The sequence below is a fragment of the Ictalurus furcatus genome, chromosome 10 (genome assembly GCF_023375685.1).
Source record: "Ictalurus furcatus strain D&B chromosome 10, Billie_1.0, whole genome shotgun sequence".
Lineage (NCBI taxonomy): Eukaryota > Metazoa > Chordata > Actinopteri > Siluriformes > Ictaluridae > Ictalurus > Ictalurus furcatus.
The window spans coordinates 15,540,703-15,566,139 of record NC_071264.1 but is presented as its reverse complement, the minus strand read 5'-3'; the positions used below and the strand labels follow the sequence as shown (position 1 = coordinate 15,566,139).

At 36.0% G+C, this 25,437-nt stretch overlaps 3 protein-coding genes across 3 annotated transcripts; all 3 read right to left on the bottom strand.

Annotated features, from left to right (window-relative positions):
- Nucleotides 1–53: 53 nt before the first annotated feature.
- Nucleotides 54–13,361, bottom strand: LOC128613305 (laminin subunit alpha-3-like). Its single transcript, XM_053633972.1, has 14 exons — nucleotides 13,299–13,361; nucleotides 12,710–12,913; nucleotides 10,307–10,455; nucleotides 10,026–10,188; nucleotides 9,783–9,910; nucleotides 9,561–9,696; nucleotides 8,709–8,810; nucleotides 7,084–7,226; nucleotides 4,089–4,203; nucleotides 3,064–3,484; nucleotides 2,845–2,979; nucleotides 1,911–2,055; nucleotides 1,071–1,168; nucleotides 54–260 (listed from the first exon to the last, which is right to left on the bottom strand). The coding sequence occupies exons 1-10, from the start codon at nucleotides 13,359–13,361 to the stop codon at nucleotides 3,290–3,292; spliced, it is 1,398 nt and encodes a 465-aa protein (XP_053489947.1). The 3' UTR covers nucleotides 54–260; nucleotides 1,071–1,168; nucleotides 1,911–2,055; nucleotides 2,845–2,979; nucleotides 3,064–3,289.
- A 376-nt stretch (nucleotides 13,362–13,737) lies between these two features.
- On the bottom strand, nucleotides 13,738–17,314 carry LOC128613937 (laminin subunit alpha-3-like). The gene is made up of 9 exons (XM_053635130.1): nucleotides 17,302–17,314; nucleotides 16,949–17,116; nucleotides 15,868–16,007; nucleotides 15,604–15,720; nucleotides 15,264–15,418; nucleotides 15,036–15,177; nucleotides 14,840–14,939; nucleotides 14,094–14,210; nucleotides 13,738–13,985 (listed from the first exon to the last, which is right to left on the bottom strand). Exons 1-9 carry the CDS (start codon nucleotides 17,312–17,314, stop codon nucleotides 13,738–13,740), a joined length of 1,200 nt encoding a protein of 399 aa, XP_053491105.1.
- On the bottom strand, nucleotides 16,730–24,361 carry LOC128613936 (laminin subunit alpha-3-like). Its single transcript, XM_053635128.1, has 9 exons — nucleotides 24,185–24,361; nucleotides 21,607–21,720; nucleotides 21,034–21,152; nucleotides 20,761–20,841; nucleotides 20,466–20,563; nucleotides 20,312–20,356; nucleotides 18,914–19,065; nucleotides 18,693–18,803; nucleotides 16,730–17,475 (listed from the first exon to the last, which is right to left on the bottom strand). The coding sequence occupies exons 1-9, from the start codon at nucleotides 24,359–24,361 to the stop codon at nucleotides 17,338–17,340; spliced, it is 1,035 nt and encodes a 344-aa protein (XP_053491103.1). The 3' UTR covers nucleotides 16,730–17,337.
- Between the last annotated feature and the right edge of the window lie 1,076 nt (nucleotides 24,362–25,437).

Below are 25,437 nucleotides of genomic sequence, written 5' to 3'. Positions count from 1 at the left end.
TAAATGATATATATTCTCTACAATGTTACAATCCTATAATGTAAGTCCGCATGCAAAGATCATGGAGTCAGAGACATACATTGTGCCAGGCACCATTATTAATCTTCTTCTGATAGTAAATCAATCTTCCATTGCCAACAAACAGATTGACTCTGCCACCTTTCACGAACAGGATGACACGAGCAAAACCTTGCTTATCTGTGATGTGGAGCAGCAATCCATCAGCTGACCTCGTCTGCATATCCAGGAAAATATGAGGCCTGAGAGACATGAAACAGTTTAAAAACGGATGGTAATAATAATAATGTTTGTTTCACATTGTGGATGAAACATCTACAATCTATGCAATAATCTAGGTCCATAGTTCTCAGAGTGGTGTCCACAATCCAACAGACTTGGATATTAGTGGTGATATGGGAAAACCTGTCGGTTGTCTTTGATGCTGAATCCTGTTTCAGCTGAAAAATAAAAACTCTGGTTTTGGTCAAAATTGGCTTTTTTGTTTTGTCTGTAACATACTTTGACATCTCAGCTTTAAAGAACCCAAAATGACAGGAAAATGTTTTATTTACTTTTCTAACCTTGTCTTGGCTTTCTTCCTGCATTGAATATGTGTAAAGAGCCAGTTTAACAAACATGGTGGTAAAACAGTCATCCTGCCTAAATTGTCTAATATCTGGCTAGCTAAGTGTTTTCTCAAATAGTGAACATCATGCTTTGATTATGTGGTTGGATAGCTTTGTGCCATAGCAAAATGGACACGTGTCAGTTGTCATCAGTTCAGTTTGTAATCATATACCGGCTGTCAAAATAACAGTGATGTTCCTGTGCCACGGTTAGAATGAAACATTTATATTTCCACTTTTTTGGGGTAAAATGCTAAAACTTTACTTGGGATTGAGACACAACATTGCTAGCATTACTAAGACATGTTTGTCCTTTTACTTTTAAGATACAACTTTAAAAAATATATATTAAAAAATCAGCATGTCTTTGCTGAAATCTTTTCTAGTATGTGCTCCTACAACAAAGAAAATGCAACTCTAAATCACTTGCTCAGTGTGACTCACCTGTAATTAAGGTCTTCTGGAGTTATGATGTATTGTAGCTGACTACGTGTGCTGAGATGGTAGGCCAGGATGTGACTGACTGGCTTGCTACAGTCTTTCTGAGAGTAAAAAGCACAAAATAATTGAAACATCACAACACATGCAACTACAGGCTTCCAACTCTTTTCAAGGCATAATTTTCTAAGACTTTTTCCAGGACATTTTCCATGAGTTATATACAGATGGTAGGACATCATAAGATCAGCATAATTTAAAAAAGTAAACAAATATATATGTATATTTTAGCCTTTTTCCAGGTTGTGTTTTCAAAAGATTAGATCTTAAAAGTAAATGTACTGTACATAAAGTGACCATACTATGTGATACCTTCCATACAGTTATTTTATTTATGGGATATCAGCAGGGAAGAAAATATGCTCTTAAACTCTCTTTTCACATGTGCTCTGCATGACTGAAAATCTAAATTCTAAATTTCCAGGTTTTCCAGGGCACGTGACAACCCTGAATTAGCACTGGATATCAGAGCAATTGCAGATGGCACAAATGAAACATGGGTAACACTTTACAGTAATGTAACTGTACTGTAACCATTACTTTATTATTACTTAATGAGTGATTACCCAGTATTCATTAGTAGTTAACAGCAATGACCTATTAAATAAAAGGTGTTTGTATAGTACTACTCATTCAGTGTTACTTAGACCCTGCATAGTTAGCTATGAGCTACTGAACAATATTGTAAAGTGTTACAGAAATACAGTGAGGATACAAAATTTATTTGGAGTAGTGTGCGTGTATGTGTAAATGATTCTTATATTATTTTGCATTCTCTGGACATACCTTTCTGATATTGGACTGAATTAGTTTTAAACCGCGTCTTGCAATGATGGACAGAGGCTGCTGCTGAGTGTTACACAACTCAAAAGACAAGACTCCTGTCTGAGTGAAATTGCTCAGATCAATTGGGATGTATTTGTTTTCCATTCTGGACACAGTGGGATCATTAAAACATGTTAGACTTTCTCATATTAACTTCATTAAAGATCTTGTTCAGATTACTGAGATACAAAACTAAAATCTAAACTATAGGGTATCTACAGATCACAGATAACAGAAGGTATGAATGAATCCATATATGGACAAGAGTATCTCTGAGTGGACATGATTTATAGATTTTATTTAAGCAATGTGGCCGTGCCTTTGAATCCATATAAGAAAGTTTTCATTTAGGAAGAATGAACTATTTGGTATTCATATAGTAATTTTTACATATATTATTACACATAAGTATATTTACACACACACACACACACACACACACACACACACAGAGTCCGAATCGGAGTGAAACTGATACTTTTGCTATTTGGTTTGGTTTGGTTTCAATAGACTTAATGAAACGAACCAAAAAGCAAAATTTCTGAATGAGGGGCATGTACGACTGAAAAGGCTAACATGGAATAATGTTTAAGTGTCAATTTTGCTCTGATTTGGACATAAGAAATGGACTTACATTGTGAAAATGACCTAAATCATATTAGCTATTAAGTTTACATTAGGTAGCCTGCTAAGAATCTGAAAGCACCTCTCTGAGTGCAATCATAAAAATATTACACTTGAACACCTATAAAAGTGTCTGAGTAAAAATGAAGACATGCCTATCTGTCTCAAACACAGATGTGCCCACCAGGTTTCAAAATGTACACAGAACCCACTCTTCATTCATTATATCTACATACAAATAGAGCAATGCAAGCAAAGGAATAACGTTAACCTCCTCATGTAAAAGTTCCTCAGGCAGCCTCTGAAAGTGTCTTTTCCTAAAATCACATCAGTGTCTTGGACTATAGAGCCTTTGGACATTGTCTGCACATCTCCTCTGTCTGAATTGTCAACATTTAGCTCCATCCTGGAAAAAAAATGATTTCTGCTTGGCATGAATGTACATTTACTACTTTTTATTGGTTCTGAAAATGCTTAGTTCTTTCATTACCCCGTGCTGTTTCTAAAAGCCGTCACATAGTGCCATCTTCCCTCATCGTATCTGTTTTTGGACTTTAAATTGGTTGTACTGTCTTTCATCTCAACATGTCCATCAACAAGAGACAGTTCAAATCCACTGTCCTGTTCATCAGAGGCAAATAAACTGAGTATATGAGCTTGATCTGTATTGATTCTATGCATTGACATGTATTGTGTTACACATATCTACAGAAGATCTAACCAAGTACAATGTTCATACAGAGATGAAGAATCGTTAGAGATGACTGTGCACTCACCGAGTCCCCAGTGTGCAGTAAAACACCGCTGCTCTGTGTGGATTTGAAGCCCAGTGAAACCACTGTGGTCAAATTTGGCAACGTAATGTTAAGAGCAAGAGAGCTTCCTGTCTCCAAAGTAACTTCATGTATACCCTGAGCAAAAACAGTTATCAGTGACTTAACTAGAAAGTCTAATTTATTAATCTTTTCAGACTATATTGAAACTTGTGTGCATGTTTCAGACAGACTGTTTCATTACAAACTAAGGTTTCTTGAGTGGGGCAGAAGACAGAAGACACTTGAACTAAATAAGACAGCTCTGGTTTTCAAATTCCCGAATAAAACAATTTTATATGTCTAAATGATCACTCTGTACACTGCAGAGCCACTGAAGTGACATGGTAGATATCTACAACTAGGCCAAAAACTAAGTAACTTTGAGAAAAAGAGAGAGGAAAATAGGGGAATATATGAAGTTTATTTAACTATTTCTTGGTCATTTTTGTCTATACAAAAAGGTCTAATCATTAAAAAAATGTCAGATAATGTCAGACTATAACAAATAATGTTAGTATATATATGATAAAGATATCATATGAATTCTAAAGTAAACTGCATAATTTCTATATTTGTTTTAAAAATATAAAAATCTGGATATGGTTTTTAAATAATTTATGCATGAAAGGATTAATGCATGGGGTTTAGATTAAAATGCTTATGCTGAATGGATTAAAATGCTGTTTTAATCCAGCCTTACCAGTAAAGATAGTGGACAACCAGGATGAATTCCAATTGCTTCTGAAAATTTGATGGCAATGTCCACCTCAAGCATTTTAAGACATCCTCTAAAAGCTGGGTGGTTAATATTTAGTCTGGAATAAAAAGAGGATTTTCCAGATAAATCAAAGTGATCACATGACCATTTTTTTCAGTTCAACTAATTAAAGGGTGTCTTGACAAAGAGTGCAAACAAAACCACACCCAGCACTTCAGTTTGCTGCATTGTAAAACTGGATAAGTTCATTTAACTCAAAAAATTTGAGGAAACTAATTACCTCAAAATTATTAAGTTGATAAATCAATTTCTTTAAGCCAAATACACTTAAATATAACAAGTTTGAGTTAAATTTTTGTTATATTTAAGTGTATTTGGCTTAAAGAAATTTGTTTATCAACTTAAAAATTTTGAGGTAGTTAGTTTCCTCAAATTTTTTGAGTTAAATGAACTATCCGGTTTTACAGTGCGTCAATGTAAATTGCTTGATAGCATTGACAATTCTGAGAGCAGTGACAGCAGAAATGTTATCTGAATACAAAAAAATAATAATATAATATGTTTGCAGATTATTTATTGAAATCTAAAGTTAAATGTCTATTTGAACACTGCTTAATAATTTATTACTGCCAAAAGATATACAACTGTTTGAAATGTTCTGTTGGTCTAATCCTCAGTAATATATTTGTTACTTTATTTTCTCTATTCAGAGCAAGTTGTAATTTTCAGGTGATGTGACGCTACGTACACATTCTATGAAAACCCTGAGAAGCCTTCCTCTTATATATAAAACTTTGTAATCACTGGCAAATTGCTGTGGTATAAGAGGAATAAAACACTTCAGGATATGCTGTAATAGGAAAATAATGTAATGTTGAGGAGTTAACAGATTACACCATCACACCACTCTGTCATGGATTATTTTCCTATAATAGCAACCCCCAATTGTTTCATTCCTTACATAACAACATCTTTGACAGTAGTTCTGGCTGCAAAGTTCATATTAAAGCACTTTATTAATATGCATTTCTATAATAACAACTTACACAGAGATCTGTGTGGTGGATGCTCCAAATAAAGTGATTAAAACGTGGTTTTAATGGTCAGCTGACTGTTTGTAATGGTATCTGTAGTGGAAACCATTAGAATTTCTGGTTTCTAATGTTGTTGTTTTTTGTTGCCGCCTACGTTGCGTTTGCATTATGATCAGAAAAACTGCTGTCTTTTTGATATCCTTTACAGCTGGCGAATAGTGACGTAATTCTAAGAAGAAAAAAAAACTAAAAAAAACGAATGAGACATAAACATCCAATCAGATTAGCTTCTCGCCTTGCCCTGTAAAGGCGTGTATGCGCCGGCGGGTGAGCGCAGTCCCATTTTCACCATGGCAGCGTCTGTAGAGGAGGAAAGACTCCGCCAGAGAAAATTCACAAAACCAGAAACAGCCATACTGTTGCGGGAAGTGCACAATCGCCATGACCAAATATACGGCACGCAAGATAGGAATCCCAGGTCTGACGATGTGAGACAGGCTTGGGAGGAAGTGGCTACAATAATAAATGCCACCTCATCCACTGGCACAGTGAGAACCTCTGCCCAGTGTCGGAAACGCTCTAACGATGTCAGGAGACGAGCCAAACAACTTCCAGCGTCCAGTTTTAAAACTTCCAGTTTTAATATATATATATATATATATTTTTAATTTAATTACCACACTTTAAATTCATTTATCACATTTACATAATGTGCAACACAACAGTGTTGCAATAATTTGAACAATTATTTGCCTTCCACATACTGTAAGTATTTCTGGTGGTTTTTAAAAAAAAAAAAAAGAGAAGAAGAAGGCAACAGAACAGCCAGCAAAGAAGGCAACAGAACAGCCAGCAAAGAGCAAGTGACCTCGCATTTTTAGATCTCCAGCAAGGTGGATTTAACATGCTGCAGAGGGAACCGGGGGCTCTTAGACGCTCTTTGAATACCCGTCTCTGCAGGATGGAGAGCAGAGTATACCCACTGCTGGTCTCGACTGAGGTCAACTTAAGGAGACTAGCTGATTCTGCCGAGCGCTGCGCTCCCCCTTTTGGCAACACAGAGCCCCCATCTGTATCTCTATTCAAAGCTGCTCTTTTTTATTTGCCCACGAGAGGATGGAGGAGAGGGCATTACATTAATATTTGGCTGTAATTGAATTGAATTGAATTTTTTGTTACATATTAAACATGGTTTAATGGTTCTAGTGTGTTGCCTCAGTTATTTGTTATGGTTTGTATTTAATAAGGAAGAAAATGTGCAGCTGGTCGGTTGCGTGTCTTCCGTTTTGATGTTTAATGCCCTCCAGGCTCCTCATATGACAATAAATGATTCATCTTATAGACTGTAGGTCAATATGGTGGAAATAATTTAAATGATGCACATTCAGTAGTCACAACTGAGAAGTTTGTTCTTTTTTTAAATTGGCCTATTTTATGTATAAGTGGGGTACCACAAAACTGTATTGAAAGAAATGGGACAGCACTTAAAAGTCTTCACTTTAGGAAGTCAGAAAAAGCACAGTTATAACCTTCTATCTCTGCCTGTATGCCTGAGGAGGCAGTAAATTCAGTGCAATTCAGCAGTGGTCTGCTGTGGGTGCAACAATACCACTGCACCAGCAAATTTCTCAAATGTCACACCCCTCTGCTGCAGCACTTCACCAACGTGAACATAGACATGTTTATTTTTTGGCCATAAAAATAGAAGAGGACAGTTAACAAGAAAACCTGCTTTACATTAGCAATGCATTGGTATTATCCCACTAGGGCACAATTGCACCTGCACAAAACAGAGCTGCTGAGGATTTCATTTTCTCTTTATGATAATGCAAACAAATGTATTGTTTTAGTTAAGGGCCGATTAATTGCATAAAAGAAAAGATTTCTTTTATTTTCTTGATTTTAACACTTGTATGTAGGATTTGCACTTGAACAGCCATTACCTCTCTGCGATCGCTGCTGGGATTCCTCCTATAAATGCTTGTGTATAGACCTTGTAGTTGATCCTAATATTGACCGAAAACCTAACAACTTTCATCTCAGTTTTGCCGGGTGACTGGAGGATTTTAATGTTCTGGAAATAGGCCTGCGAAAGAAAAGATAAGTAAAGTTAATACATTTTATTTAGAAATTCATATATAAAAAAGAAAGAAACTACCAAACATAAAAAACACTGATAGAATAGACAAACACACACTTAAATAGACACACAAACACTTAAAAAGCCAATTTATAAAAGTGTGTTCCTAGTATGTTTATAAGTACAGACCATAGTCTTGATTTAAAAACTGTAACAAAGGGAGTACATCTGATGTCCAGAGGGAGGCTATTACACAATCTCGGCTCAGCCACTGCACAGCTACCCTTAGCATTCAGCCGAGATGGTGGAACAGCAACTGGTCTCAAGACCTCAGAGACCTGGGAGCAGAGTCTTGGCACAGTAGGTCAGAGATGTAGGACTGTGGTGAGCTTTAAAACAAACAGTAAAACTTCAAACTTGACAAGGAACTAGTGCAGTGCCACCAAAACCGGGGTAATGCGTTCTCTTTTCTTGGTGCAGGTGAGTAATCTCACAGCTGCATTTTTAACTAACTGTAAATGATTGAGAGAAGCATTGCTGATACTGAAATAAAGTGAATTACAATAATCTAAGTGAGATGAAATGAAAGCAAGTATATCTTTTCCTAATCCTGGGAGGAGAGGAAATATTTTGAAATTAAATTTTTGAAATTAAATTGCTCTAATTAAATGTAATTGTTCTAACTGCTTTTAACCACATAACTGATTTTCAGATTGAATCTGAGGTCACAGTCAAATAAAACACCAAGGTTCTTCACTTGTGGTCTAACATATTGTGCCGTTACTCCTAAATCATTTAACAGAATTGAAATGTTTTTGGATCAGCTGAAAAGAATAAGCTCTGATTTGTTTTCATTTCACTGAAGAAATTTGTTTGTCATCCAAGTCTTAATATCATGTAGTGTGCCCGGATCATTCCGTTTTAAATTAAGATAGAGCTGGAAGATAGAGCTGCATACCAATGAAAGGACATGTTGTTTATTCGAATAATGATTCCGAGTGGGAGCTTGTACAATGAAAAGTGGACAGGCCCTAATACAGAACCTTGTGGGTCACCACAATCAATGGTAGCAATGGAGGAATAAAAATGACCAATATTAACTGACAATGTCCTGTGACTGAGGCAGGACCTAAATCAGTTCAGCACACTATCCTGCAGGTCAACCACACGCTCAAGGTGTGCAATAAGGATATCATCAAGTACGGTGTTAAATGCAGCACTGATGTCTAACAGATGTAGCATAGCACAATTACCAGAATTGACTGCAAGTAGCAGGTCATTGGTTGCCTTTAAAACGAGATGGTGTTATAGCTCCAAACAAACCTTACATAATATAAACTGATAAAAATTTATGTTGAGGAATTTTAATTTTAAAGAGAGCCGATTATTTCTGTGCACTAAATGAAATAATATGTGATGTTTGACTTCAGTCATAAGGCAACAACGTTTTATTATAAAACAGCAACTATGCAACCTCAAAGTGCTTACCACAGGAAAAACTTTTTTGTCACTCCGAATTTGCGTTTGGTTATTCCCTGTACTCCGCAAAACAACATAGCCTCTTTCAACAGTAATAGCGAAGTGAGAGTCCTGTGAAAAGCAGAAATACTTTCATTTGTTAGTTAATTTAAAACAATATGATATATATACACTCACATTTACTGGTACTTTATTCACATTATTCACACCTGCACACCTGCGCATTCACACAATTATCCAACCAGCCATTCATATCGCAGCACTGCAATGCATAAAATCATACAGATACAGATCAAAAACTTCAGATAATTTTTACATCAAACATCCGAATGGGGAAAAAAGTAATCTTGGTGATTTTGACCGTGGCATGGTTGTTGGTACCAGGTGGGCTGGTTTCAGATACTCCTGGGATTTTTACACACAGCAGTCTATAGTGTTTACACAATATAGTATCAAACAAAATAAAACCATCCAGTTTGTAAGAAATACCTTGTTGAGGTCAGAGGAGAATGGCTAGACTGGACGGCTAGAGAAACTCAAATAACCACTCTTTACAACCAAGGTGAGCAGAAAAGTGTCTCACAATGCGCAACACATTGAACCTTGAGGCAGATGGGCTATAAAAACAGAAGACTCTAATAACATGCCTGCTGAAGGTATGATATATTTTACAATATATCACTACATAAATGTCATACCATAAATTTTTGTGCAATTGGCATGTAGATGCTTTAAAGTAATTCTTCATAGAAACATTCATCCCTTATGTCTGAAAGCTGCATTTATTTCTCCAAAAATCTTTAGATTATCATGATCCTAATGAAAATACTCCAATTTAAAGTCTAGCATTTCCTAGCTTACCTCATTCCCCATAAAAAACAGCAAGGCATTCTCTTGTCGACTTAGAACAAAGAACTTGATGGATTTACTGCTGACCACATCAATCTTGCCATAGCCTGTACCGTCAAAGTATTTTTTCACGTCTCGGGTCTCACCTCTAAAAGGGAAGAGAAAGACTATATTATTGTACCTTAGAATTGAACAGTTAAGTCAGAGTCAAGCGGCAGGAATATTTCCAGTTACCTTAGACATCGGTCTGTATTTTTAATGTTGACAGCATGCTGGAAGTTGTATAGGCTGAGGATGTGTTCATTTAATGTATTAAACTCAATGCATCCCTTAAATTTGGGATACTGGAGCTCCAGTGGTGGCTAATATCAGAAACAAATAAGAAAAAAAACAGGAAAGGATGAAAATACAAATATATTTGTGCTGCCTAACAATTAATCAAATTTCTTAATCCAATATTAGGTGAAACGGACTTACAGTGAAGTCATCTGGATAGCCTCCCACATAGAAAACAACCTCATCACTGTCCAGGTCCAGCAAGTTTACAGTTGTGTTAGGTTGATTTGTGATTTTTGGCAGCTTCTTGGGTACAGCTGAGGTGTAATGCTGGGTAAAGATGACTTCTGCATCTTGGTAAATTCTAATTAGGGCACATGACCAAAAAAGAATGGAAGGCACTGAACAAGTATACTATAAACTGTAATTGGAAGGAACATTATTCAAATATTGCCAGATTTAGCAGGTGAATTTGATTTTACCTGCTGAACTCCACTCTGTCCATAAAGGAGCTGTCAATGTTGGACTGGGTAATTGTTTGGGTCTTTATTTTGTAAGTTATGCCCCCCAGTTTGTACACACAATATAGGATACCATCCATGACTACCATTCCAATAAAGTCTCTCTTTATCTGGAACAGATTACAAACAGCAGCTAATGTTATTCCTGTCAATCAAGAGTAAGCAAAATCAAACTAGAAACAGCAAGCAACATAATACAAGCTGAGATATCATACAGTATGTGAAATGTGTTAGTTAATCAATATCCTTTTGTGTTTAACACTTGTGGTGTTAAGTTATATCTAGTAAAATGAAGAAGAAAATCATGTTAAATCGTTGTCCAATCACACAACAAATGTCATTAGCAAATTGCAAACCTAATAATTGTTTTACAAGAGCTGAACTCCCTGAATTAGCAAGCTCACTACAAAAGGCAACTTTTGCTAATAAATCCAAGATAATATAATTGTTAACTAGCAACATCAAGAAAGAAAATCTAGGTAGCAGCCTTATCTGCACCATCCTCTCATAGAACAGGGTTGTTTTTCTTCTTTATAACAATTCTTACAGTAGAGTTACTGTAGAGTTACTGTAGAGTTACAGTAGAGTAGACTTACTGTTACCACCACAAAGTTGATTATTTTCCTATAACAGCACATGGTGAAGTGTTTTTTATTCCTCATATTCCATGGCAATTTGACAACAATTCCATCCATCCATTTTCTATACCACTTGTCCTACTGGGTCATGGGGAACCTGGAGCCTATCCCAGGGAGAATGGGGCACAATGATGCGGTGCACCCTGGATGGGGTGCCAATCCATCGCAGGGCACAATCACATATTGCCAACATTTCGATTTTGTTTATTTAAAGGACATTTGATTTTAAAAAATCTGTTTTATAGTTAATTTACTGAAACGGCCCCAAAACAAGTTAGTTCCTATCACTTAAACATTATAGCAGCTATAAACTATGGTTCTCTTATTAGCCTTCCTTTTCTTCCTTTTCTATAAAAACAGGAAAGCGTACAATTTCCCATTGTGGAAAAATTGCTGAATGTTACAAAGTGCTGACAATTTGTACAATCAGACCATAAACGTATTATTAGACTTACAGTGCTGTAAAAAGTATTTTCCCCATTCTAATTTCTTCTGTTTTTTGTGTATATCTCATACTAAATAATTTTAGATCTTCAAACAAAATACAACATAAAATAAAGGCAACCTGAGTTAACACACAATACAGTTTTTATTTATTTATTCTTTTTAATTGAAGCAAAAAAAGTTATCCAACACCTATAACTCATGTGAAAAACTAATTGCCCCCTTAAACTTATAATCTGACTGTGCTACCTTTAGCAGCAATAACTGCAACCAAACGCTTCTGATAACTGGAGACCAGTCTTTCACTTACTTCTAGGACTAGGATTTACTCCTATGCTTTGGATCACTGTCTTGTCTTGCTGCATAATCCAGTTGCGCTTGACTTTCAACTTCTGGACTGAAAACCAATCATTCTCCTTTAGGATTTTCTGGTAGAGATCAGAATTCGTGTTTCCCTCAATTATTGCAAGTTGTCCAGGCCCTGAAACAGCAAAGCATCCCCACACCATCACCCTTCCACCACCATGATTGACCGTAGGTATGATGTTCTTTTTGTGGAATTCTGTGTTTAGTTTATGTCAGATGTAACAAGACCCCTGTTTCCCAAACAGTTCCACTTTCGACTCATCAATCCACAGAACATTCTCACAAAAGATTTGAGGATCATCAAGGTATATCTGGGAAAATTCAGATGAGCCTTAATTTTCTGCTGTGTTAGCAGTGGTTTTCGCCTCACCACTCTTCCATAGATGCCATTTTAGCCATTTTCACACAGGCCCAGTTGGTATTGGATAACATTTTTGCTTCAATAAATAACATTATAATTTAAAAACTGTATTTTTGTTTACTCAGGTTACCTTTGTTTTATCTTAGATTTAGTTTTAATTTCTGAAACAAGTTAGTATGAGATCAGTACTTTTTCACAGTACTGTATATGTTACGTGGAACGTCTGCCATATACATCTGTGCAAGTTGCTATAGGAGCTGTAGTTACTGTAGAAGCAATAACATATCAGAATGAGAGCATTAACATAAATGTGTGATTAGCCTTGGAGGTGGAACTACTGTCAGAGCTGCTCTTATAGAAGATTAATCAACACCTTTTGACCAGACAGAATTGAGAATTCAGCAGTGCCATGGTATAAAAAAAATGATACACAGGTTGTCTTAAAAGCCCTTAACTAGACACAGAGATGTGTTAAAACAAGTTTTGTTTTGATTGTGTACAATTACATACTATTCATCAACAACTTCTGCATTAAATGAGAACGTGCCAAATTACATTCTTGTTTCCCAGGTAAAGGACAAACAGATTTTCTTCCTCTCCACTTTGGCGTCGACTGCGCCTGCCTTCACGACCAGGGGGCTCTTTTTTGGGCCGATGGAGCATCAGGTCCATGGCAGTGAATGCTCGTAGATCAACCAGGTTTTTAGGAGGACGCAGCTCTATGTGGCTTTCACCAGAGAATAAGATGGGTCCCCTAATCTGAAGACACAGACAAAATGTTGAGTCAAGAGATCATGAGTTTAACTCTCAAGTATGCCTCAGTCATTTTGGGGGAAAAAATAATGATAGAGTAAACAATCCACCTCATTCATATTGATTACACTGGCAATTATATTTCACATGTGCCTTTTCAATCACTGCTGATGACATGTTATGGATGTGTCAGAGAGGCAGGCTGAAAAATTTCAGCACAAAGGGCGAGCAAACCTAAGAGGCATGCCATGCCATGCCATGCCAAGCCTTGCTTCTTCATACTGTTCTGTGTATTTCTCGTATTTCTGCTGTCATGCTTGGTTCCACAAAAGTCCAAAATAATCTGCTTTTTTTGTGAAAATATGCTATAGCATACAATGCCAGTACTTACTGTATTGGCTAGTTCTCTGGTTCTCTCAATCATGTCTTTGATTTTCATAATGCTATCAGACATGTTGGCTCTGCTGGGCAGCCGGCTGCTCTGATTCTCCACTTCAGCCAGAGTATCAGTCAGGTTGGGGAAGAATTTGTTCAGTTCAGCCACTGACAAGAAACACAAGGTTTACTGCACTGACACCCCAGTTTATACATTTGAAAGATCTTTTATGTCTGTGCAATTTATGTAGACTGAATTAATCATATCTAGCTCATGGTGAGTTAAATCATCACTGTAGAATTCTTATTTTGACCAAATCACTTAATTATTAGGAACTATAAAACAAGTATGATGCCAATAAAGCAAAGTCAGTACATCGTCAAGGAACTAATAATGTTCTGAATATGCATCTTTGTCCTAGACAGTATAATTAGGTGCACACCCCTTAATAATTTTATAATAATATTACAGGAAGCAATTTTTGTATATATTGCATATCCGTAAATTTTTGGAATATCTGAAGAGTCTCACATGTTTTGTTGATGCTGTTGAGTATGTTGTCCACGTTTGAGTCACCGCTGGGTATTTTGATCTTGTCCAGCTCCTTACTAATGGAGCTTAAACGTGCTGTATCATTGTTGACTGTTTTGTTGGCAGCCTGGACAGCATCCTTAGCTTGTTTCAGAAGGGCACCAATATGATCTGAATCAAAAAGTGAATTCAAAATCTTGTTAAACCAACAGCATATGTTTTGATGTAGGCAAATAGTTCAATTGAAATAAAAGTTTTTCTTATGGACAGATATCTTACCTCGGTTGATTATGTTTAGATCATCCTTGAGAGTTTGGATATCTTTTTGCATATCCATTTTTTTGCCCTTTGCCTTGTCCAGGTGCTCTTTAATGGTATCATACTTTTCAGCAGCCACTGAAGGCCAATATGGAAAACAAAAGATAGAGATTTTAAAAACATAGACTAATGTATAACGTTTCGTTCTGATGAGTTAGCAGAGAAGAGAATGCTAAACTGAGGTTTGAATATTGCAGTTAATATGAAAGTAAAAAAACATGATGGTATATGCTGTGTTAGGAAAATAATCAATACCTAAGCTGATAATGTTCCAAAAACAACTCACCCTCAAGAGTTTTACTCTGCTTATACTAGTGCAATTCACAATTACAATTTTTTATTTAGAACGACACATTGTACTTTTTATCAGCTTATAGTTATACATTAAAGTTTATTAATTTCTGCTATACAGCATCTATATCATATTTATTTTACATTATAAATGCTATGTAAACACATTTTTGAAATCTGTTTATGTGGAATATCACCCATACAAGTCTCTATTTAAGTTGTTACCATAGAAAAGATAAAGTATAAGAATGAGTGTATTTAATGTAAATAATTTGCCTCTGTTATAGAAAATTAATGAACACCTTCTGACCAAGTGATTTTAAGAATTCACCAGTGCTGTGGTATAAAAATTATTATGTTCATAATTAGTATTATACACCCATAAAGGTCATCAATGGCAAATTAAACAAGAAGACCTTTCAGATTATTTTCTGCTTCCTTAGCTTTGTCATCTAGGCTGTTTGCAGAATTCTTTTGTTCTTCTGCCTTTTTTGTTAGGTCTTGTGCTTTCACATCCTATCCAAAGAGTGAATACAATCAAATAAAAGGTTTTGCCACATTATAAACAAATGAATTATACTGATAGAAATTGTTTTGCACAGCAGCACTCACCGCTAAGGCATGATCTGCAGCTTTGTTGGCTATATTAGCTGCTGCCTCAGCTTCTTTGATAGTGTTAATAATGTCTCCAAAAGCATTGATCATATCTATTGCTTTATGAATAGTTGAAGTGTTGGTGAAATTTAGAAGAGACCTATAACAAAATGTGTGGTTAATACTAACGTTTCTGTAACAACACATACTGTATAAAACACACAAGACTCACACAAGTCAACTTACATTTGAAAATGCATTGCAAGATCCATGAGCTCCTGTGCATGCTCCTCTGCCTTTCTGACAATAATGTCCATGGCTGTGGCTTTAGAAAGCTCATCAAGTCTCTGGTTCAACTGTGAATTTGCCCCATCCACTTCAGCTGCAAGATTTGCATAGTCCTAAAAAAGAAAAATATAAAACATTAAACTCTGTCAAATAACTCATGCTAAATGAATACCAGCTAAGTTCATGTTCCACAGAAATCCAAACTATGTTATTGTGATCTATTTTACACTAATGTATATGTGTTATATAAACTGACATACTGTATATCCTATGACACATTACAATCCCAGTGTCTTACATTTTTTAGATTGTTCATCATGTTCTGAAGATCCTCTGTGTCGCTCAGTATTCCTCTAATCATTGACAGATCAGACAAGATGTCATCCTGCTTGTTCTCAAACATCATCCGATGATTCTGAGTACACGATACAGTGAACTGCAGCTTACTGAACAAGTGTATGTGATTGTCATTATTTAAAACCTTATGGAAAACAAATATAAGTACCATAATATCAGACAGAACGTCTTCATTACAAACATTCATGAGAATTGTTTTGTTTACAGCTTTTTCTGCCTGTTTCAGTGCTTCCTCTAGCTCTTTAAGCCCAGTGTTCCAGGACATTAGGTCTTGAGCTATTCGTTCAACATTAGCTTGGGTACTTTCCAGATGATTAGTCAGATTGTTCATGATGTAGTCTAAGACTGTGGAAAAGACACATTCACTTGAAAAATGGTTGGTTGTAGAGTGTATTGTAGTGGTGGCTTGTACATATAGGGGTAGGTGATATAGAACATCACCATATACATATAACAAATGCTAATCTTCATTCACAACTCCATACATTTCAAATTCCTTTGAAAGACTAATTATCTCTTTTGAGTAACCAATGATTGAAAAGAGTATTGCTATTTGGCAGATATAAGCCAACATCCCACTGATTTGCTCACCTTTCTAGATGATGCACAGTCATGGGGCAGCATGCTCACTTCCCCATTTAGTTATTTTTACACCTAGTGGTCAAAAATGGGAAGTGCTAACAGAGGTCTGGCAGGAATCACGCTACCCCATGCTCACTCTATAAACATTTTTTGTCCATGGCCACCAAGATCTCATTTTATAGCAAATAAATGGAATTCAATTTGATGTTTAATCTGTTAATCTGGAATTAATCTGTTATTATCTGCCTGGAGTATTTAGGGGAAAGTAAAATGTTTGTAAATGTGAACCAGTATCTTACCGTTACTTTATGTTCTATTTGTTCCCATACTATCTTGTATTTCTATTTCAACTTGCCATTAAAAAAAAGGTAATATTTTAGATATTTTAAAACAAGTTACAACTGTATTTCTATAAATTCTAAAGGGATGGCATGGTCCAATGGGACAGAAAAAAAAGGGTTATTTTTTTTTTTTTCTTAGAAACAGATGTGAAATAAATTCTGAGTTTAGTATGAACAATTGTAGATGGCAGGAAGAGATTAAATTTGGTAGGGGAATATTTCAATCTTAACAAAAGAAGTATGTGTCTAATAATTTCTAATAACAGTGCCCTAAAACAAGGGCAAAACCTCTCAACTTCAAAATTCACCTGAACACCAGCCATCCACAGGTATATCAAGAGAACACAACTGACTAAAACTCACGTTTTTGTGCTTCCGAGAGCTCATTCTCAGCCAACCTCCTCTGCATCATACAATTTTGCTTTTGCATATGCTCCACCATCTGTTGCACCTCCTCCAGCATGCCAGCCAGCTCCTTGCTGGACAGAGTGGAGTCGATACCATTTGAAATCCTCAGTTGTTCCAGGAATTCTAAACAAGCACCAGATCAGTCATAAACATGACTTGTTTAAGGGATGTATGTAAGGAACACTTCATTACAATTACAATGTACTACTCGATTTACTACTGCAAGGCATGAGTTTGAAAAACAGATATTTACATTGGATTTTATCAAGAATTAGAAACAGTAACATTCAGTCTTCTCAAAAATATACCACTGTACCACATCTAAATCTATCTGAAGGTAAAAGTCAAATAATTGAATCTTCTGACTTGCCTTGTATTCTTTTCAAAAGTTTGTCAGTATTAGTGAGCAGGTTTTGTCCCTTTTGGTGTGTTTTGTTCAAATCCTTTAATAAGTCCTTAATGGTTAAAGATGTTTGATCTGCCTGATGAACAAAATTTTAACATTCCATTAAACACGTTAAATGTAAACCACTATTAACATATAAGGTTTCATATCAATCCATATTAAGTAAAAGTAAACATATCTGTTTGTATTTATATTAGTATAATATATTTGACTACATAATTAGAGAAACAGTTCTGTTTTGTTTTGTTTGTTTGTTTGTTTTGTCTAATCCCGAGCCCATGACAGATAATGTAGATAGCAAAGAGCTATCTAGTTATTCTTAAAGGTTCTTAGCTTCCCAATGGGGTTCTACTTGGAACTAGGGAATACATAGAACCTTTATGGGTTTCCCCATTGGAGCAACTTATACCATTAAGGATTCTAAATATAATCATTTTAAAGAATACACAGATAAGCTGTATTTTATTGTTGTATTTATTTTTAAGACATAGAAAAAACAGACTGGTGAGGGAACAAATGTTTCTAGATGTTATAACATAAGTGATAGCAGGGACTAACTTGTTTTGTGGATGGTCCACAACATTAAACATGTTCATGTCCATAAGTAAAAATTATTATTATTATTATTATTATTATTATTATTATTATTATTATTGTTGTTGTTGTTGTTGTTGTTGTTGTAGTCAAATTGCCATGGTATAAGAGAAAATAAACTCATCAGCATGTGCTGTTTATTTTGTAATAACAGCACACCCTGTCCTGGTTTACTCATTACATACTGTATATTCAATATACATAAATATACATATAAAAGGGGAAAAAGGTTGAATCTGGAACCTTATAGTGGTCTTTAGTTTGTTCCTCTATTGGAACCTTTTAAGCTTCTATATAAAACAAGAGAAGGTTTCTCTTTCAAAAAGGAACCTTTTAGGAAGATACGAACCTTTAACTATCCAAAGAACCTCTACATCACCCTTATATTTGTTTATATAATAATTTAGGTTGCTGTCGTGTTGTCCTATGAATATACACATTTGCTTCTACTGAATCTGTATTCCAAGGGATTTTGTCTGTCATAGTTTCTGGTTTCCCAGTTTCTAGCCCAAGTGCCTATTCCGTAATTTTGGGCTTTTGTAGTTTTGACAGGTTTGTCTAATTAAACAGTAACTATAGATTTGCCTCTGATTATGTCTGCTGATTATCTAACCCTTTTTTTTTTTTAAATAAACAGATTCAACCATTGAATTCCTGTTACTATAGAGTCCAAAAGTCCAAATATTGCAGTACATATACCTTAATCTTAAGCTTCAGCTTGTATTTTCTGACACCACCCATGTCTGTCTCAAGTTCGTTCACCTTCTGCTTTAGCACTTGAACAGATACTCTGTAATTCTTTACTAGTTCCTGAAATTATGAAACATAAACTTGCTGAATGTGAGATTTGACATCAGATCATTTCTGTACTGGGAAATAATCAAATCTATGAAATTGTATAATGCTGAGATTTTAGCTACCTTTGTAGCAATAATGTCATCTTCTAGTTTTCTCAGAGCAGTAAGACTTATGGAGATGTTTCTCTGAAACTTGAGTTGGTCCTTGAGGATGGAGAGCTCATCATCCATAGCCTCTAAAGCATCCATTAACGTCTGAAAGCAACTATCACACTCTGTAAAAAGCAAACATTGAAAACACTGAAAGAGGATATTGTAGCCAGGCCTGATTTCAATCCATAATGATCCAATGTGATTCAGTTTTAAGACTTGAGTGAAAATGCACTCATTCTACATGCTCCATCTGCTAAAGGGAAATTTAAATCTCTACTGAACCATTACAGTTTGCATTTTTACTTTCTGTAGTGGAGGTTTGAAATTCTTTCTTGTAGCTACTAACAATAGTTTAGAATGTTTTCGCTTTGAGAGAGACTGTAAAACCAAAGCCACACTGAGCGAGTCTTGCTCTGTATCCCAGTACTGTTTGCAACACGCCATTGTTGACTTCCCCTCACAGCTAGAAGTGCATGAGTTCACATGAATGGCTGTTGGTGCACTGGGGTGGAGTATGCATTTGCATGTGTCAGGTGGATCTCTGAACACATTTGTCAGTGCTTTGTTTTTTTAAAATGCTTAACAGCAAGATGGTTGCTACTTATAGCAGGATATGTATGAGTATATATATATATATATATATATATATATATATATATATATATATATATATATATATCTATATAGTTATATGACGACTTTGCACTGCACAATGCATGTTACTGATTCTGAAAAGATCATCTGTTATCTGTATAAATTCATTAATCCAGCTAGTAAAACCGCCTGTGGACGGTGTGTGTAGTTCTGTAGGCAGTGGGATTCGGAATGAATCATGTCTTTTGATTATAATTACAGCATCCATTGCATTAGATCTAAACATACTTACCAAATGAAAACGTAATAAAGAGTATTGTTATTTATTTTTCTGCATGCATAACCTTCTTGTTTGCCAGGCAATTACAAAACTAAAAATAAAAAAAAATTAAATTACTGCCTGTGCACGAAATCTGCTACTGATTTGTCCACCCTCGTGCTTCCATTTACCTGTATTAACAGATTAAGTTGTCAAATTTCACAATGCCTGATAAGTAAGTTCTGCTTTTAAAGTACCCATTATTTTTGACCAGATACTTGGTCATTACAACAGTCATTAAATTGGATTTAGTTGACAAAGTAATTGAGTGGCACTTAAAATGATAGCAGGGAAACAAACTAGGAAAATGGCAAGGGTAATGTGGATGCATTAAAAGCAATTTCTTATTACAAAGTAAAACACTGTGTCTTAAGTCTGGACTGTGACCCTCTGGTACTCAAGTGCTTGACTGAATTCCACAATGTCCATATGCGTGACAAAGAATGAACACATACCTTGGCAGTCATCATCAGTATTTGGCTTATCTGGAGATTCACATTCTACAGAAACACATCAAGTTTACAGTCACAAAACAGTAATGCAGCTGAACTTAAAAAGGCTCATTCTCAGCATAATATCAAACACATTGAGGAGCTCAGTGTTGCCTACTGCCTGTAACGGGGTCACAGATGTATCCATGATGACAGTCACAGAGCTGACAACTCCCTCCATCTGCTAGCGAGTCACCATAATAACCAATGGCACACCTACGGAAGGAGGAATGATTCAGTGAGCATGAAGATATTTAAAAGATGTCTTTGCCAGACGTTATTGGGAAGTCTAGAGTTTGTCTAGAGTAAATAGTCTTGTTTAAGACATAAACATTTATTGTTGTGTTCATATACAGGACATCAAATTTTAGGTGTCAAGTTTTCTCTGGATAAATGTTTAGATCTACACACACCTTTCACAGCGGGTTCCAGAATAACCAGCCTTGCAGAGGCATTCAACGTGACCTTCAACATGCAGACAACCAATGGCAAAACTGTAGAAACAAACATGTTTTGAACTGTTTTCTTTTACCCATCTCTGTGATTGTGATGTGTTAATCATTAACAGTTAGCTGTGCTGTGTGTACATTAGGGAAATGTGTGTGTGTGTGTGTGTGTGTGTGTGTGTGTGTGCGTGTGTGTGTGTGTGTGTGTGTGCTTGTGTGCTTTTTGTCGTATGAACCTACCTGTGAGACAGATGTGAGAAGGGACATGGACACAGTCGGCAGGTCCTGAGAATAGCGCTGCCATAGTGTCCCTCGGCACAGCGCTCACAGTGATCCCCAACTGTGTTTAACTGGCAATTCTACACAATCAGAAGAGGAAACACAGCTGCGCAATATATAGGTTGGGAATCACAGAATCAGCAGAAATAGCACTAGACCAGTAATGTGTTGTGGACACCTGATTACAGATAATTCAGATTCCTATTTGCAAAACATATCGGAAATTGCAATATTTACAAAAATTGTTCTGTCAATGTCATTGTCCATTACCTAAAATTCACATTACATTGTAGTATCCATGCTCTTAAATCAACTCTTATTTAAAAAGAAAAACCTAAAAATAATGTGACATATAAAAGGTCATATGGTAGTGGTCTTGCTTTCCACAATAACAGTTCCACTTCATTAAATCTGTCAGACTGTCAGAAAAAGACTATCAGAAAAGTTACCTGCATTCTTGGCTGCATCCTGTCTACAGCTGAATAATAGGACTGAAAGTGGGAACGGTACTTAAAAGAAGATGAAGGCTCTTACCAAGCATTTCCCTGTGTCTTGGTCACACTCATGGGAGAGGCCATTGCAATTACAGGGGACACACTGCCCTCTGTATTGTCCCCATCTTGCCCTGTACTGTCCAGGGCCACAGTCCTTTAGAGATTACAGAAAATGGTGCAAAATTAGGATTTTATTAACATACCTGAATATTACTTAAATCCTTTATAAATGCAGTCATTGTAGTTTATGTTAGCCTGTTGGCATTATCAGTGAAGATAATAAACATTTATGGATAACTTTTGTCAGGTTAGCTCATGCTAGCTAACTGTCTAGGAAAAGCCACATTCCCATTAATGATCTAGAAAGCATGTACGCTTATATTTACAACTTGAAGGGATGTTCATGTGCAACTTAAAAAAAATATATAGCTGCAAGCAGCAATAATCGGGGTTCAAGCCATTTAGGGCCCTTAAAGACGTTAAAAGATATTACTTAATATTGTGAAATCCTATAAGCAGCTAAATAAAATAAAAAAAAACCCAAATATAATTTTAAGAAATATTGGCCTTCATTAAGAGAATTGTGGCCATGTTTTTCAAGATTCACAACTGTGCTCGTATATGCTGATTGGACCTTGGACAAGGACAATTCTTGCAAGATTTATTTATCAAGTCTGTTGGACCAATGGATCCACATTTTGCTATAGTGCCACCAACTGGTCACACTCAGTAATGTTTTTATTTCTGTCCTCAGATTGAACCCATACATATGTACCCCAAATTTGGTGAAAATATCTCATTCAGTTCAAGAGTTACAGCCATTTAAGTAAAAGTGGCCACACCCACTTCAAACCTTTTGATGTGCCCTTGCAAGGGTAAATCAAAAGTAATTTTTTTTATAACTATTGATCTAAGACATCCATAGTATTGTCCTGCAATAGTTTTATTTCACTTGAGCAAAAACCTATGACTAGTTGGCAAAAGTAGGTTTTTAACATTATCTAAAGCATTTACCGAACAGTTTGTCAGACACCAATGGTTCTTTGAGGCAAATATATTTAGAATGAGAAGACCTATCATTTGATATGTATTAGTTGTATTTGTTCAAAACACTGTGTTAAAATGACAAAAATCATGATAGCACCACCTAGTGGCCGATTAAAAAAAACTTTTCATAAACCTCTTAGACCAAGAGTCAAACAGGTGTTGTTTCGTTCCGATCGGCCATTGGTAACCTTGTCTAATAACTACTGAAATTTGATTGGCCCATGGCAGCCATGTTTTTCAACATACATGCTCATAAACAATGATGGCAACTGAGACAAAGATATTGTAAGCAAATTTTCAATGGTTCAATGGATCAATGGTTCCATAGTTACAGTAAATTTAATGTTTTTCGGTATTATAGCGCCACCATGTGGCAAAACTGCGCCAACTTTTCTAAGTGACCACAGAATGTCCTCACAAATAAGCTTCCCAAATTTGGTGAAGATATCTAATTTCATTCAAGAGTTATAGTCATTTAGGTAAAAGTGGCCACGCCTACTTCCTTTGTTTTCGCATACCGTAGCTACCTCAAGTCGAAAGTTCAAACTTATTTTTGATAACTTTTGATATAGATACTCCATAGAATCGTTTTGCACTGGTTTGGTCCCGACTAGTTCGTAAAAGTGGGTTTTATAAAAAATCCAAGATGGCGGAAATTTTTTATAGGGAGAAATGAAATCGGAAATGATATATTTCTTTTTCGTCTGGTCCCAAAGATTCCATAGATATAAGGCACTTGAGTCTGTGACAAACGGCTCAAAAGTTATGGCAATTTTTCTAAACATGCTCACTATAGCACCACCATCTGGTCGATCAGGCCGAAACTTTGCAACGCTATAGTACTCTGGGGTACTGCCTTCCCTCAAAGTTTCAGCTCTCTAAGCCTTACGGTTTGGTCTGCATGATCAGTTTTAGGGTAGAATAATAATAAAAAATATATATTTTTTAAATTATAAAAAAATCCTTACAATTACAATATGGTTTCAGAGCTAATCGCTTGAACCCTTAATTATTTAGGAAAGCTAAGTTTTTAAAAAAGTATTTAGAGCCCTGCATGCAGGGATTAAACCTTAAACTATATCAAATATTGAGCTCAACCTCTATCGGGATCAACATGCTTAATTACAGGATTTATCAGCAGGTCCAGATTTACATTCCTTCCTCCTGTAGTTACATACTTTTCCAATTTATTTCACTGTAACTACTCAATAATTAGTAGCAACTGCTGAATAATTAATAATGAATAACCTATGAATGAATTATAGGCCAATAAATTGAATGGTTAAAGATAGTCTCAGTTTGGAAACACCAGAAATGGTTGGTTCAGTTATACTGAATAACACTGACATCAACAGAGGTGTACATGGAGCATTATCACCCCAAATGAATCCAGTTTCATATGTTGTAGCTGCTGCCCTGCTGCCAAAATTTGTCTTTCTTTCTTTTGTTCACAGATTTGTAATCCTATACATTTTATAATGTGAACTACTCTTGAGCTACAGTTATCCAGACATTTTCACACCTGCCTACCTGCCTACATTCAGTTAATAACGTTTCATGCAGCTCCTTACCTGTATATCCCCTCCAGTGTGGTTGTTGTATGTAGGATCACAATATTTTCTAGAATGAAGCCTTGGATGTTCTGGGTTGTTCTCCAGTTGTACCTGAATGGGTCGTGATGCTTGGTCCATGAGACAGAGTGTTGAGCCAGCCAAACTGCAGAGCAGCACGAACCAGAGATAGCTCATCCTACCTGCAATCTCGAAGAAGTTCCGATATCCACTTCCAGAATTAAGAAATCAAAAGTAAATTATTTAAGTGCCAAACCTCTGAGTTTCAACATCTACTCCAAAGGCCAATTATGTGAGAAACTGTATTGATCTAAAAAACTGCACACATCAAATAGTCTCCTTCCTGCATGCATATACTGAGAAAGTCTTGTGCTTGGCTTGGGCTGGGCTCTTTCTCAGGTTCAAAGATCACATTTTATCTTGCTGCATATTCATTCAGTGCTGATAGCATAGTATAAAGTATTAAGGCATGGCAGAGACTGACTTTCTTACATGTTTTCACAGGCAAGGAGTCAGAGGAGGGATAGATCTTAATTTTGTGCAACCTCTAAAACTTTGTTTATGAGGAAGAGGTTACCTACTCCTTATTGCACTTAATGTGTTTCAGTCTACAATCATTATAACATCAAAAGAAACTCAAAGCCTACTAGCATGAGGATTAATATTGCTGCACGCTGAAAACCGATTTGTCATTGCAGTGTAGTGTACATCACAATCAATTCAGCCAAAATAAAATTGATTTGTTTCTTATAATAAAAATAAAATATAGTGTCTAGCACCTGTGGCAGACACAAAGCATATCTGAGGTTGGTGCAGCACTGTGGGAAAGAAAGCGGTGTTATGGTGTTAAATGTTCCCAATTTCCCCAAACATACCCAAACCAGACACAACAAGCATGTTGCTTTATGTCATGTGACAAAGCTTTCAAGGGTGAAGCATGGCAGAAGATATTTGCTGTGGCTGTGTAATTTCTGAAGTGAGTGTATGTACAGTGCGGGTGTGGTGGGAGTGAGAGAGTGTAACATAAACACAGTAGAATGCTTGCTTGTTTTATTCTGATCCAGGATCAGCACCCGTTATCCCAAAGTAAAACCTAACCACTGTGAATAAAAGGGGAAAATTAAAATGTCTCAGATCAGTTGTACTGCATCTAGCATTGTAAAACATGCAATACCTCCTTCTATGGGTCAACTGTTCTATGTGTGTATCTAAGATTATTATTCTTTTTTTTTTTTGAAAGGTTGAGAGAAAGT

Excerpts from the sequence above, each read along its gene's own strand:
- LOC128613305 (XM_053633972.1), bottom strand. The coding sequence starts at position 13,361 with ATGTCTGATAGCATTATGAAAATCAAAGACATGATTGAGAGAACCAGA. Across the intron at positions 12,914-13,298 it reads CCAGAGAACTAGCCAATACA|ATTAGGGGACCCATCTTATT; the intron begins GTAAGTACTGGC and ends CTGTGTCTTCAG. Across the intron at positions 8,811-9,560 it reads TGTTTTTTATGGGGAATGAG|GACTCTCACTTCGCTATTAC; the intron begins GTAAGCTAGGAA and ends TGCTTTTCACAG.
- LOC128613937 (XM_053635130.1), bottom strand. Across the intron at positions 15,178-15,263 it reads CTTGCAATGCATTTTCAAAT|GTCTCTTCTAAATTTCACCA; the intron begins GTAAGTTGACTT and ends ATTTTGTTATAG. Across the intron at positions 14,940-15,035 it reads CTGCAGATCATGCCTTAGCG|GATGTGAAAGCACAAGACCT; the intron begins GTGAGTGCTGCT and ends CTCTTTGGATAG.
- LOC128613936 (XM_053635128.1), bottom strand. The coding sequence starts at position 24,361 with ATGAGCTATCTCTGGTTCGTGCTGCTCTGCAGTTTGGCTGGCTCAACA. Across the intron at positions 20,842-21,033 it reads TTCTCACATCTGTCTCACAG|TTTTGCCATTGGTTGTCTGC; the intron begins GTAGGTTCATAC and ends TTGTTTCTACAG. Across the intron at positions 20,564-20,760 it reads TCTGGAACCCGCTGTGAAAG|GTGTGCCATTGGTTATTATG; the intron begins GTGTGTGTAGAT and ends CTCCTTCCGTAG.